This window comes from Erinaceus europaeus, chromosome 9 (assembly GCF_950295315.1).
Source record: "Erinaceus europaeus chromosome 9, mEriEur2.1, whole genome shotgun sequence".
Taxonomy (NCBI): domain Eukaryota; kingdom Metazoa; phylum Chordata; class Mammalia; order Eulipotyphla; family Erinaceidae; genus Erinaceus; species Erinaceus europaeus.
This window is the reverse complement of record NC_080170.1, coordinates 101312691-101327205: the sequence shown is the minus strand read 5'-3', so window position 1 is coordinate 101327205 and position 14515 is coordinate 101312691. Positions and strand designations below refer to the sequence as shown.

At 36.9% G+C, this 14515-nt stretch overlaps 1 protein-coding gene across 6 annotated transcripts in view; it reads right to left on the bottom strand.

The window, feature by feature from the left end:
* Window positions 1-362: 362 nt before the first annotated feature.
* Window positions 363-14515, bottom strand: part of SENP7 (SUMO specific peptidase 7) — a 145332-nt gene continuing 131179 nt past the window's right edge. For all 6 annotated transcript variants that reach the window (XM_007532622.3, XM_007532624.3, XM_060198443.1 and 3 more), the window contains 4 exons: window positions 11855-11898; window positions 11696-11764; window positions 10168-10318; window positions 363-2183 (listed from right to left, as the gene is read on the bottom strand). In XM_007532622.3, the coding sequence (XP_007532684.2) occupies window positions 2049-2183; window positions 10168-10318; window positions 11696-11764; window positions 11855-11898 (399 nt within the window). In that variant the 3' untranslated portion in view covers window positions 363-2048. The remainder of the gene's footprint in view (window positions 2184-10167; window positions 10319-11695; window positions 11765-11854; window positions 11899-14515) is intronic.

Sequence of the window (14515 nt, the reverse complement as noted above, 5' to 3'; positions counted from 1 at the left end):
ATAAAAATTAAAAAGGCTTGGGAGTCGGTCTATAGTGCAGCAGGGTAAGTGCAGGTGGCACAAAGTGCAAGGACCGGCCTAAGGACCTTGGTTTGAGCCCCCAGCTCCCCACCTTCAGGGGAGTCGCTTCACAAGCAGTGAAGCAGGTCTGTAGGTGTCTATCTTTCTCTCCCCGTCTCTGTCTTTCCCTCCTCTCTCCATTTCTCTCTGTCCTATCCAACAACAATGACATCAATAATGACTACAACAATAAAACAGCAAGGGCAACAAAAGGGAATAAATAAATAAATATTTTTTTAAAATTAAAAAGGTTTTCTAGGCATGAATAATGCTTCTTAGGAAAAAATGACAATTCAAATTAATGAACTGGGAACATGTTTAATATAAAAATCTCAATGCATTATTTCTACATGAATTTAGGAAAATGAATTTTAAGCAAATTTCAAACATGATGAAGGACAATGGTAACATTGAAAAAAAAACAAACAAAAAGTTAAAAATGTTACAAGATATATTATATATCTGATTTCCCAAAATTACATACACAAAATTAACAGTAACGTCAAAAGTCCCCCCATAAACACAAACTGGAATTAAACATTTAATTATAGCCATCTTTATAGGAAATACCCAAATAATTAAAATATCTAACAAGATAAAAGATAGTGACAAGATTAAGAAAACCCTAAGGATACTGAAGCTTAGCTAACACTCTTGATTCACATGATTTTGAAATAAATTATCTCAACCTTTAGTTTAATCTTAAATTGTCCTTGTTTCACTGCTGTATATACAGTTACAATATAAATCTGAGATGTTTAAAACAGAAAATCTAAAATATCTTTTAAAATATGTAAGATATTAACATTTTTCTTATCCAAGAATATATAATCATCCCCTCAAATTATTCCTAATAATATTAAAAGGTTGTGAAATGTTTAGTCATAAATAATATCACTACCATCACATAGATTCAGAACTGTTACCTGAACATTTCAGAAAATATTAAGCTCCATGGGGATCATAGATCACCCTACAATTTAAAAATATATAAAAACAATGAGAGCAAATTGTTTTCTTGTTGATGAATATTGGATAAACAGAGCTACAAAATTATATGTTTAGTTACAACAATTAATAAATATGACTTTGACTGTATCTTTAATTAAAATCATAAGGATGACAATTTTATCATCTATACTTATACAAACTGTGTACATATATTCTGGACAACGCGAAAGTTGGTATATATATAAATATGTATGTGCATATATACTGCAAATAAACTACGATGAGCTATATATGTAATTTTTTTTAAAAGAAACATACTTTAGACAGTTAACTTTTTTGTTCCAAATTCCACCCAGAATGAAACACTATTATCTCATGATATGACAGTAAAAGAAATGGGGGAGAAACAATAAGGACAGAGCAATAATTTCATTTAGCAACTGACAAAAGTAAGCTATGTTTTGAAAGAATGAATCTTTGTCATCTTCCTAACATGATGGTTTCTTTTACACTATACAGAAGGAATGCCGTAAATGGCATTTTCTGAAGCCTTAATACTAAATTATTTAAAAAAAAAATACACAGTATTCATACTGCATGCTTGAGCTGCAAAGAATAGAATTACATTATAATGTGACTTGTCAACAAATTTGACAAGCACTGGGGCTGGCACCAGGGAGGACCTAACTCCCTCAACTCCCAGTTATGTGGAAGTACAGATCACGTATTTTTATTATCTACAAAACATTCCCACATTACATATGGTATTGCATAATCCAAGCATATTTATCAGAAAAATATCAAATATTTATGAAATTTTAATTTCTATCTAGTAAATTTGTGTCAACCTCATTTCCATTCCATTTAAGAGACGCCAACAATTCTAATAATATTATCTTACATATCTGAAATAGCAATGACTTATAAAAGGACTGCAGGCTATTTTCTTCTCTGTGAGCCTGCTAACACAAATGCTGGTAAGCAGCTTTCCAGTAATCGTATAGAACATCTGTGCCATATTTGTACAGATTAACTAGCTACTGCTGCATCTTCTGTTGCTGTAAGTGAAGTTTCAAAATGAGTTCCCGAATGTCTTCCCGTTTGGTCTTTATGACGTGACGAGGAAACCATTTCTCCAAATGAATTGGGAGTTCAAAGTTAACAATAGGATCCTAATGAGAAACAAAAAAGAAAGCAGTCATTTTAGCAGGCCAATTTCAAGTATTTTAACTTCATTTTTTAGTAAGACATGAGAAAGCATTAAATAATTTAAATTATTTAAATTATTTAATTTATGCTTCACATAAACAGAATTTACCAAAAGTATCCAATTGAGTAGATGTTACTGTGTTTTCACAGGGTTGTACAAACATAACCACAATCAATTTTAGAACACTTTCTTTAAATTGCTACTTTTCAAAAATCAAAATACCATCTGTAACTGGGGAAACAGCATAATGGTTATGCAAACACCTTTCATACTTAAGACTCTAAAGTCTGAGGTTCAACCCCCAGCACCACCGTAAGCTAGAGCTGAGCAGTGCAGTGCTCAGGTATCTATCTATCTATTTCTCTCAGTATCTCTCATTAATATAAAATAAAATACTATAAAAAATTTTAATACCATCTGCTCTGCTACAGTGCATGTTTAAGTCGATTAGTGCAAATACAATTTGTAAACTGAGAATGCTTCAGCACAATACAGAAATCAAGTTGATCTAATACAGTTTTTCCAGCATGTTGATAGACTATCACTATTATAACAAAGAGAAAATCTAAGCAGTAAGTAAAGAATCCCAGAAGTGCCTTCTCTGAATGCAAGAAACAGCCTGCTTGGGGGAGGGCAATGAGGGGGGAAAGACAGCATAACGAGATAGCAAAAAGACTCATGCCAGAGGCTCCAAAGTCCCAGGTTCAATGCTTCATAGTACCATAAGCCAGAGCTGAGCAATACTCCAGCTAAAAAAAAGGATATGCAGCAAGCAAGTAGAAAGATCTAAAAAGACACCATCAAGTTCCTAATGAAATAGTGTCTGCTTAGACTTAGATACCCTGCTCACCTACTTCCTATTACACTTCCCTCAGTCACTCCAAAGCTAACCTTATCAAAGTAAGGACTACAAAAGTTGAATAAGGGGAGTCGGGCGGTAGAGCAGCGGGTTAAGTGCAGGTGTCGCAAAGTGCAAGGACCGGAGTAAGGATCCCGGTTCCAGCCCCTGGCTTCCTACCTAATGGCGCTTCACAAGCAGTGAAGCAGGTCTGCAGGTGTCTATCTTTCTCTCCTCCTCTCTGTCTTCCCTTCCTCTCTCCATTTCTCTCTGTCCTATCTAACAACAACAACATCAATAACAACAATAAAACAACAACGGCAACAAAAGGGAATAAATACTTTTCTTAAAGCTGAATAAGGGCAAGAGACTGGCTCACGTTAATGATGACTCTTTAGTCACTATCAGGCTACTCCATTAGCTAGGACCTTAGTTGGGGAGTCCTGAGATTCCCAAACGGACATGATGGGCCTAGACCTCAAATAAATCCCTCTCTCCATTGTTATAGTCATTCCTATCAGGAACAACAGAATAGGCTCCTCTGTGGGCCCCCATAGGATCTTGCCCTCAACATGGATCAACAGTAGAGAATGTTCGATCTTCCAAAGGGAGGCTGGAAAACATACTCTATCTTCCATTTGAGGAAGATGGGTCCTGAAACTGGGGCAGCTTAGGTCATTCCTACTCATGACCCTGTAGAGCTCACATCTACAGGGATGTAGAGGTCACATAGGCTCTAAGCTGAATATGGGCCCCAAATCACATCAAATCGATGGGGTTTACAGTCAACAATATTTAAACATTGTTTCTGTATTTGGGAGCTACTCTCTTCCCTGATCCGGCTTTCTGGTCCTTTTTCCAGCCATGACATCATCTCCCCAGACAATAACTTGGATCCACCTGCATATGAGATGTCAGGCTCAGAGGAAAAAAAGAATAGTATAATAATGGGCCCCTTTGGATTATAACTAAAATAGGCCTAATAACCATCTACAAAACAGAGACCCCCCAAATCTTCACCAGCACTATTCTAGCCTTTAGGTTCATGATTAGTCAACAATTTGTTTGACTTTATATGTTAACTCTTTTTCACCCACCAGGTTCCAGATGCTACCGTGATGCCAACAAGACTTCGCTGGGCAGACAACCCCACCAGTGTGTCCTGGAGTCCCACTTCCCTAGAGCCCTGCCTCACTAGGGAAACAGTGAGACACGCTGGAGTATGGATCGACCTGTCAATGCCCATGTTCAGCAGGGAAGCAATTACAGAAGCCAGACCTTCCACCTTCTGCACCCCACAATGTCTCTTGGTCCATGCTCCCAGAGGGATAAAGAACAGGAAAGCTATGGGGGGGGGGGGGAATACAGAGTTCTGGTGGTGGGAATTGTATGGAGTGTACCCCTTTTATCCTGTGGTTTTTGTCAGTGTTTCCATTTTACAAATAAAAATTAAAAAAAAAAAAAAGAAAGAATGAGACAGAGCAGCAAAGACAACTCCAGTGCAAAAGAAGCCAGGTTTAAGTTGGATGGCCAGTAGGGTAAAAACATCCTATGCAGAAGAACTAATTTTTTTTCCAGCTCGGTTTAGAATTTCTATCCATCTTGTAGAAATTAGTTTTGTAATATGGGATTTATCTCATATATCATACTCTGTCCATCATATATATATATATGTATGCGTGTATGTATATGTATATGTATATATATATGTATGCGTGTATGTATATGTATACATATATGTATATATATATATATATGGAAAGAGATGGAGTTTAGCTTCTCATATTGGAAATTGTATGTAAAAATGTCACAGATCATTCATTTCTTGGAATTCAGTTTCTTGATATTCACTAGTCATCCTTACCATTTTAACATAAAAAGGCAGTTACTTTATGTTAAAAAAAAAGAAAGGAAGAAAGGAAGGAAGGAAGGAAGGAAGGAAGAAAGAAAGAAAGAAAGAAAGAAAGAAAGAAAGAAAGAAAGAAAGAAAGAAAGAAAGAAAGAAAGAAAGAGGAAAGAAGGGGGCTGAGCGGTAGCGCAGCGGGTTAAGCATATGTGGCACAAAGCGCAAGGACTGGCGTTGAGGAACAGGATTCGAGCCCCGGCTCCCCACCTGCAGGGGGGTTGCTTCACAAGCAGTGTCTATCTGCCGGTGTCTATCTTTCTCTCCCCCTCTCTGTCTTCCCCTCCTCCCTCCATTTCTCTCTGTCCTATCCAATAATGACAGCAATAACAACAACAATAATAACAATGATAAACAAGGGCAACAAAAGGGAAAAATAAAAAGCCTCCAGGAGCAGTGTATTCGTAGTGCAGGCACCAAACCCTAACAATAACTTTGGTGGCAAAAAAAAAAAAAAGGAAGTAGCCAACTTAATAATTCAAGAACAGCTATATTTTCACTATATTACATTTAGGCAGGGAATTACAAGTTGCAGCTACAAAAACATTTCCTCTTGTTTTGAGAAAAAAAATATGGTGATCCCCAGGTCATTATCATAAATTTAATGAAACTATTAGAACTAAACTAATGGAAACTAAATGTTAGAAAGACATATCTATAAGAAGAAATGAGGAGTGCTAGATTAGCAAGCAGAAAGGATAAAATGTTATTTTAGAAGCAAAAGGTCAGTGGAAATGGAAGTGCAAGAATTTTTATTAGAATTACTCTGTTATACTAATGCATAAACAGGTAAAATGTAAGGTTCAATTTTCATCTGAGGAATCTAAATGGTAGCAATACTTAAATTAGAAGTACATTCTAACAGGCTGGGATTATGGATCCACCTGCCAATACCCATGTCCAGCAGAGAAGCAGTCACAGAAGCCAGAACTCCTTCATTCTTAACCACCAAGAGATATTTAGTTCATACTCCCAGAGAGGGAAAATAATAGACGAAGATGACTGGCCGACTCTCAACCCCAGTTCTGGGAACCGAAACATTTTTCACCAAGAATCTTTTGTTTTTATGCCATCACTGAAATGGAAGCAAATCTGAAAAGGAAGAAAGGCACGGTTTGGCTTGAATGAGAAGAGGAAAATGATGGACTCTGTGAAGTAATAATAGGTGTAGGTGTCTTAGAAAAGAAGTAAAGGTAGGACTGTAGGGAAAAAAAAACAAATATGGATAGAGATATAGATTAGATGTAGATAAATAGAGACAGAGACAGAGTCAACCCCTATCTGTGACCCTGGGACAACTATTGCAGTTTCCACTGGAGGGGGATAGGAATTATGCCCCCATTACCTTATAGTTTTGTTAATCACTGATACAAAAATTAAATGTTTCATTGACCTAGGATACAGAAAGTAGAATCACATAACAGACTCAGACTAAGTCGTGTGAAACAATATTTTAAGTATTCTGAAAAAACAAAGTTAAGCCCCTCAGAAAGTCTACTAGAAGACCAGAAGTCACCCTATGATGAAGAGTAAGAAAAGGAAAAGACAACATAGTATCTTTAATGGCTCTGCCATTATATGTACGTATGTGTGTATATAAATATATATATATATGACCTCCTACTATAAATTATTGTTCCTTTCCAATTATAATGAAGAATACTATAACTTTATACTTTACAAATGATTTTAAGAAGTCTCCAAAGCAGCTGGCACACCTGGAAAAGCGGACACAGTAGCATGCACAAGGACCTAGGGGGAAGCTTCAGGAGTGGTGAAGCAGGGCTGTAGGTCTCTCTGTCTATCTCTTCCCATCACCCCCTTCTCTCTCAATTTCTGTCTCTACTAAAAAAAAGGAGGGGTGTGGGGAGTTGGGTGGTAGCACAGTGGGTTAAGTACACGTGGTGCAAAGCTCAAGGACCAGCGTAAGGATCCTGGTTCGAGCCCCCAGCTCCCCACCTTCAGGGGAGTCGCTTCACAGGCAGTGAAGCAGGTCTGGAGGTGTCTTTCTTTCCCCCTGTCTTCCCCTCCTCTCTCCATTTCTCTCTGTCCTATCCAACAACGATGACAACAACAACAGCAATAATAACTACAATAAAAAAACAACAAGGACATCAATAGGGAAAATAAATAAATAAATAATTTTTAACAAAAGGGGTGGGGGACTCTGCCCAAAGGGGTGGATTCTTTGTGCAAGCACCAAGCACAGCTTTAACCCTAGTAGCAATTAAAAAAGGATTCTCCAAGCAGCCTTCTTGTTGGGAACATGTGTGAGCCTGATAGAGCTTAGGGAGAACCACCCCCATCTTTGGATGTAGGTCTGAGAAGATAACCTCTTGGTAAGTCTCTCTCAACCGAGGTGAGCATAAGGGGGGAAACTCAGACTTGGTTCTTTCCTTCTTGACTCTCAGGCCCACAGATACCCCAGTACTTCCCTCCATTAACTGCAGGCCACATGGCCACAGATTCACTCATTCAAAGTCACCTTCTGATCATAGAAGAACACACCTTATCACACACTTCATCACACACCTCAGACTCCAGACAAGAGAGATTCCAAACTATATGGCCTTTTGATATTCATCTTCTCTCTGTCTCACCCTACGGGTTTAACCCCTATGCTTCTCTCAAATACCTTTGGATAATTAAGTTGCTTGTGTTATGGAAAATAACTGTCTTGTATCTCATCAATTCCTGTCATACCAACCCCCTACCTTAGGGGCATGCTGACTGTTAAGAAACCTGTAATTTCTGTCATATTTCAACAATAATTAACTTCATTGCTTTTCTATTTAACTCATGTCCACGTTGCTAATAAACGGACTCTAGGATTCTGGGACTCTAAGGACTCAGATTCTAGATTCACGCTAAGAGTCCCCTGGTGTCTTTTACTTCGTGTCACCCCTGTCGTGAGCGAGAAAGAACCAGCCCGTTACCTTTCCCCTGGAGGACACCCTGCCGGAGAAGGAGAGAGACACCCCGAAACCTTCTGGGTCAAACTATACCCCCCTCCTATACCTATTTTCATAAATAATACTGGTAGCAAATGGAATAATGAACAGACAGCTGAAAAATTAAAAAATGCTTCCTTGTTATTTAAAATTGCTTCTTGGGCTGGGGAAACAGCATAATAGTTATGCAAACAGATTCTCAAGCTTGAGGCACTAAAGGTTTCACATTCAATCCCCAGCATCACCATAAACCAGAGCTGAGCTCTGGAAAAGAAAAATAAATAATAATAATAATATTGCTTTTTGAGTATCCCTTTATCTCTTATACAATCTCTCAAGAGCTGGAAAAGAACACCTATACTTGTCATTTTCACTTATCTAGTTTATGATTTTATGGGCTTGGTGAATACATATTTTAATTTTCCCCCCTTATTTAACAGATAAGCCAGAAAGAGAAGAATGCATATAAAATGATCTCACTCATGGACAGAAGTTGAGAAATAAGAACAGAAGAGGAAACACAAAGGAGAGCTTGCACTGGGTTTGGTATATTGGGGGAAAGCAGACTTTCAGGTCCAGTGCATGATGGTAGGCAAAGACCTACGCTGGGGGATAAGAATGTTTTGCCAGGGAGTCGGGCAGTAGCACAGTGAACTAAGCGCGGGTGGCACAAAGCAAAGTGCAAGGAGCGGCATAAGGATCCCAGTTTGAGCCCGAGGCTCCCGACCTACAGGAGAGGTGCTTCACAGGTGGTGAAGGAGGTCTGCAGGTGTCTATCTTTCTCTCCTCCTCTCTGTCTTCCCCTACTCTCTCAATTTCTCTCTGTCCTATCTAACAACAACATCAATAACAACTACAACAATAAAACAAGAGCAGTAAAAGGGAATAAATATTTAATTTTTTTTTAATTTTTCAGAAAAATGAGAAATTTTACACATACACCACCAACTTCATTCACGGCAAACCACTAATTACCTCCCCCACCCCAATAAAAATTTTTTTAATGTTTTCTTCTCAGGGATGGACAGTGGAGCACCCAGTTGAGTGCTCATATTACAATGCACAAGCAGGTCTAAGCCCCTAGTCCCTACACACAGGGAGGAAGTTTTGCAAGCAATTAAATAGCGTTGCAGGTGTCTCACTTTCTCCCCCTCTCTCAACCCCTTCACTCTCAATGTCTGTTTATTCTCAATAAATAAATAAAATATTTCCCTCATATTTGTGTCTCCCAGTTTCCAACTCTAAGTGTCTAGAACTCCAAATATATGTAAATTAAATATTTTGACAGTATCACACTTTATTTATGTTCATTCTCATCTTTGTATTTGCTTTTCTCTCTGAGTTAGAACTGGATACCCTCTATTGTCTTTCGAAAAAGATTACAAAACTTTTCCTGTTTCATCTATTAGTCCCACAGGGGGCCACAGAAAGCAGTGGATTGAAGGCTAGTTCAGGTCTGATCTTCTGCATCACACAGGCCAGGATGATACGGTCTCCCTTCTCTCTCTCTCTTGTTCTCCTCTCTTTCTCTCTATTGATAAAATAAATGTTTTAAAATTGGGGGCCACGTGTCGGCGCATCCGGTTGAGTGCAGGTTATAATGCTCAAGGACTCAAGTTTAAGACCCTGGTCCCCACCTGCAGGGGGAAGCTTTGAGAGTGGTGAAGCAGGGCTGCAGGTGTCTCTCTTTCTCTCTCCTCTATCTCCCTTACCTTCTCAATTTCTGGCTGTCTCTATCCAATAAATAAAGACAATAAAAATTTTTAAATATTTTTAAAAAACTAAACCCATCTAGTAAGTTAATTTCCAAAATAGCATTTTGCATTTTCAGACCTAATATGCCCAACTGATTTTTTTGTAGACTTTTATCCCATTGTTCATCTTTGACTATTTTCTCTAACAGATGAAATCATTTAAAATTTCTTTTTTTTAATTTATTTTTTATTGGGGAATTAATGTTTTACATTCAACAGTAAATACAATAGTTTGTTAAAATTTCTTATCTGCGGGTACAATACTTAGATTATATGTGGTGCTATTTCTTTCATATATACACATATTTTCTGAATATCTGTATTATTTTTCCCCTTTGTTTGCTATGTAATTTGTGACGTGTAAGTACGTTGGTAATTGCAAATATAATTACTTATGGTGACACTTGTTAACTAGACTTACCATGGTGATCATTTCAAAATACATACAAATATTAAATAATCATGTTAGATAACTAAAATTTATTTATATCTTTACATACCTTAAAGAAGCTTTCCACATATTGAAGTAAATATACTCCACAATCACTGCTATTATCTTGTTTAGGAACTTTAGGGCATAGGTCCACCATATTTGTTTTACTGAATTCACGATGAGTTTTTCGTTTTACTTCCCACTCAACTTCTAAATACCTTAAATTACCAAAAATCTCTTTATCATCATACAATATTTTCACAAAGATGGAAAAAAGCATCTGCTAAATGTTTTTTGGCCACAAGTCAAATTTCAAAATTTAACTTTAGCAGTACAAACTATATGATAGGCTTCAAAATAGTTACTTTAATAAAAAGCTTGAATTTCAAACTAAAAGCTCAGCTTTCTCAAATGACTCAACTTTTATAACTAAATACATAAAACAACTTACATTACAAACAATAAATTATAAATTATTGCTAGGTTTTTATATGTTGTAGTAAATTTTAAATTACACAAACATATAATAAGATTTATTTTTATTTTTATTTTCTGAGGTGTTATTATGAATAGCTACTAACATTTGCCATACTCCTTTGTAAAATTATATTTTTTGGCTCAAGTATTCAAATTCCAAATTTACTTCATTGAAATGTTAACATTTCAGTATTAACTTATTTGTTGATAGTTATTGATCATTAAACTTATAAATCTCATCTAAACACATAATAAAACAGAATAATAAACACAAAATAAAAGATAATTCTTGCTATAGTCTTTCAGTAATTCACTTTGTGAGGGAGGGGCTTGTTGTCTTCGGTTTCACTGATCCCTGCTGATATTGCTAGATAAAAATAGACATGGAAAAAGGAAAAGACACTAAAGCACTGAAGTTTCCCCGAATACAAGGGTGGGGGATGTCCAACCCACAGGCCATATTATTTGGTCTGGTCCTGCCAAAGCAACCACAGGCAGGAGGTGAAATTCAATAAATCTAAGAGGTTTTTTTTTCATAGTAAAATTAATTGCTAATTTTTAAGCTGATACTTTTTTGTAAGGTCAGCAAATGATGTTACAAAGATCCAAATGGCCTTTGACAGAAAAGTTTCCTAGAGGCTGGGCAGAGTCACACCCCAATGAGTGCACATTACCATGTGCAAGGACCCAGGTTCAAGCCCCTATTCCCCAGCTGCAAAAGAAATGCTTCATGTGCTGTGAAGCACGTCTGCAGATATCTCTCTCTCCCTATCTAGCCCCCCATCTCAATTTCTCTGTCCTAAAAAATAAAATAGAAAAAAAAAAGGGGGTGAGGGCCTTGCTGCCAGAAGTGGTGGATTTGCAGATCCAGCACCAAGCCACAACAGTAACTCTGGTGGCAATTAAAAAAAAAAAAAAAAAAAAAAAGTCTGCCACCCTGGCCCTAGTGCTTACTTTACTGCAGTAGGGGTCAGGCTCAAACCAAGGTTACAATGAAGACAAAGTGGGCACACACCCAGGTGAGCTATTTTGCCAGCCTTTCAGTGACTCTTACGATGATTTTAAAATTATAAAGATTTTAGGTAAACAAACTATATGGCAAAATTGCCTTTACTTACTCTCGTAAATTCTGTACTGTGTTTTGTATAGAGGCAGCTTTCAAGGAGTCTAGTATGAGAATACATGGCCTATGAAAAGCACAGAAAGTAATCAAGATGTACATATTTATATATGAAGACTAAATATCTAAAAAAATTATTATTATACTTTGTACTTACCTTTTACACATTTTCTTTGGTACTGACATATTCATCTCAGTACTCTGAAATACATGAATTATTATGACTACAATTAAAACTAATTTAAGTAAATTAACATTTACTTACTCTTTAAAATGTTTCAATTTTAAGATTACAACTTCAAATAAGGGTCCTTTTCATCATCTGAAACAAGCTATGTATTTTTGCATAATCTGAAGAAGTTAAAGAGCTAAAAATAAGTTGATTTAGTCTAGTCTGTCCTTACATAATTTTCTAAATCTCTACATGATATAAAGAGAGGTTTCTTTCTTTTGAAGCACAAGACACACTACTAGTGTGCAGTGAAGGACAGAAGATGCACTTGACTGTTTTCTTTGATAAATTTCATAAGTAAGTCAACCACAAACAGATTTCATGAAGAAATTCAAAGTACTTTTATTATAATAGGTAACAGTAAATCTCTTAAGAGGAATAACACCTAATGTTTAGCCAACCTAACTGGTCGTAGAATTCTTTTTATCATAAACTGCATCTAAAAACAGGCATTCCATGAAAACCTAGCACTAGAAACAAAAAGAAAACCCTAACTGCAGTGTCAATCACCTACCTTCTGACCACCCTATGTAAGAGATGATAAAGACACAGGACTATCATGGGAAGGCTACTTTCATTTAAAAAAAAAAAAAAATATATATATATATATATATATATATTTATTAAGTGGCTATCTCTTTCTGTCAGATATAGAGAAGTAGATAGACAGAAAAACTCAAAGAGATCACAGCACAGAAACTTCCTTCAATGTAGTGGAGGGCTGGGCTTAAACATGGGTTGTGTGCATGGCAACATGTGTGCATTATTCAAGTGAGCTATCTGGCCAGCCTAGTAGGTGGCTATCTTAATCAATGAAGACACTGGATGTATGCATGCCAGTTTGAAAAAATCTATATTTTAAAAAAGCTAACAAAAAGAGTCTTTTCTTAGAAAGTTAGATGATGACCTTAAGTCTAATGACTTTATCAACAATTCACATTAATAGAAAATGGGAAGGGGCTTGGTGATGGCGCACCTGGTTTAGCTCATGTTACAATGCGCAAAGACCCATGTTCCAAACACACACACACACACACACACACACACACACACACACTCTGTCACCAAATGCAGGGCAGAAGCTTTTGTGAGTAGTGAAACGGCTGCAGGTGTCTATCACCCCCTTCCCTCTCAATTTCTGACTGTCTCTACCTAACAGATAAAGATAACAAAAAATTTTTGAAAATGGGGTATAAATATGCTTGCTTGGGCTATTAATTATGCTAGGTTTAAAACAAAAACAAACAGCGGTCTGGGAGGTGGTGCAGTGGATAAAGCATCGGACTCTCAAGCTTAATAAAGTCTTGAGTTCAATCCTCAGCAGCACATGTGCCAGAGTGATGTCTGGTTCTCTCTCTCCTCCTATCTTTCTCATTAATAAATAAATAAAATCTTAAAAGAAAAACAAAAACAAACAAACTGCTAATAGGGCCAGGACATAACTTGGAGAAATATACATTATATACATAATGGGAACACCACAGTGCCAGAGGAAGTATAACGATGGTGTAGTGCTGTGGTGTCTCTTTCTCCCTCCTATCTGAAATGAAAAACAAAACAAAACAAAAATCAAGAATAAAGGAGCAATGTAATTGTACATGTGAAAAGCCCCAACACCACCAAAAAAAAAAATTATTCTAAATAAATTTTAAATTTTAAACTGCTGATATAACGAAGAATAAAAGTAGCTATATAAAATAAATTATGAAAGTAAGGCCTGGGAGATGGCTCAACAGATAAAGTGTACACCTTACCATGTGTGTGGCCCTGGGTTCAACCCCTGACACCACATGTAAGTACCATGAATAACAACTCCATGGTTGGTACAATAGTGTTATAATGTCTCTATCTCTTCATTCTCCCCTCTCTCTAAAATATAGAATTAAAATAGGTCCAAGGAGGCAGCTCAGCAATACACACACTCACAAGGCCCTGAGTTCCTTCCACTGCACCATGTAAAAAAATAAATAATAAAATAAAAGGCATAAGAAAATCAATTAACTATAATATATTGCACTAAAGTAAAAGACTCTGCGGTGGGTGGGTGAGGAGGGTTCAGGTCCTGGAACATAATGGCAGAGGACCTAGTAGAGGTTGTACTGTTATGTGGATAACTGAAAAATGGGGGGGGGGGGGTGGTCAGGCGGTAGCACAATGGGTTAAGCGCACATGGCACGAAGAGTAAGGACCAGCATAAGGATCCCAATTCGAGCCCCTGCCTGCCTCCCCAGCTGCAGATGGGTAGCTTCACAAGTGGTGAAGCAGGTCTGCAGGTGTCTATCTTTCTCTCCCCCTCTGTCTTCCCCTCCTCTCTCCATTTCTCTCTGTCCTATCCAACAACAATGACAGCAATAACAGCATTAATAAAACAAGTGCAACAAAAGGGGGAAAAAACTGAGAAATGTTATGCATGTACAAACTATTGTATTTACTGTCAACTGTAAAACAGTAATCCTCTAATAAAGAAAAAAAGGAGAAAGAAAGGGAATAAAAGAAATTAACCAGATAAACTATTAAATAAAACAAATCTCAGGTGTTTGAATAAGCTATAAATATACAAGTAAAATGAAAATTTCTCTTGTTTTT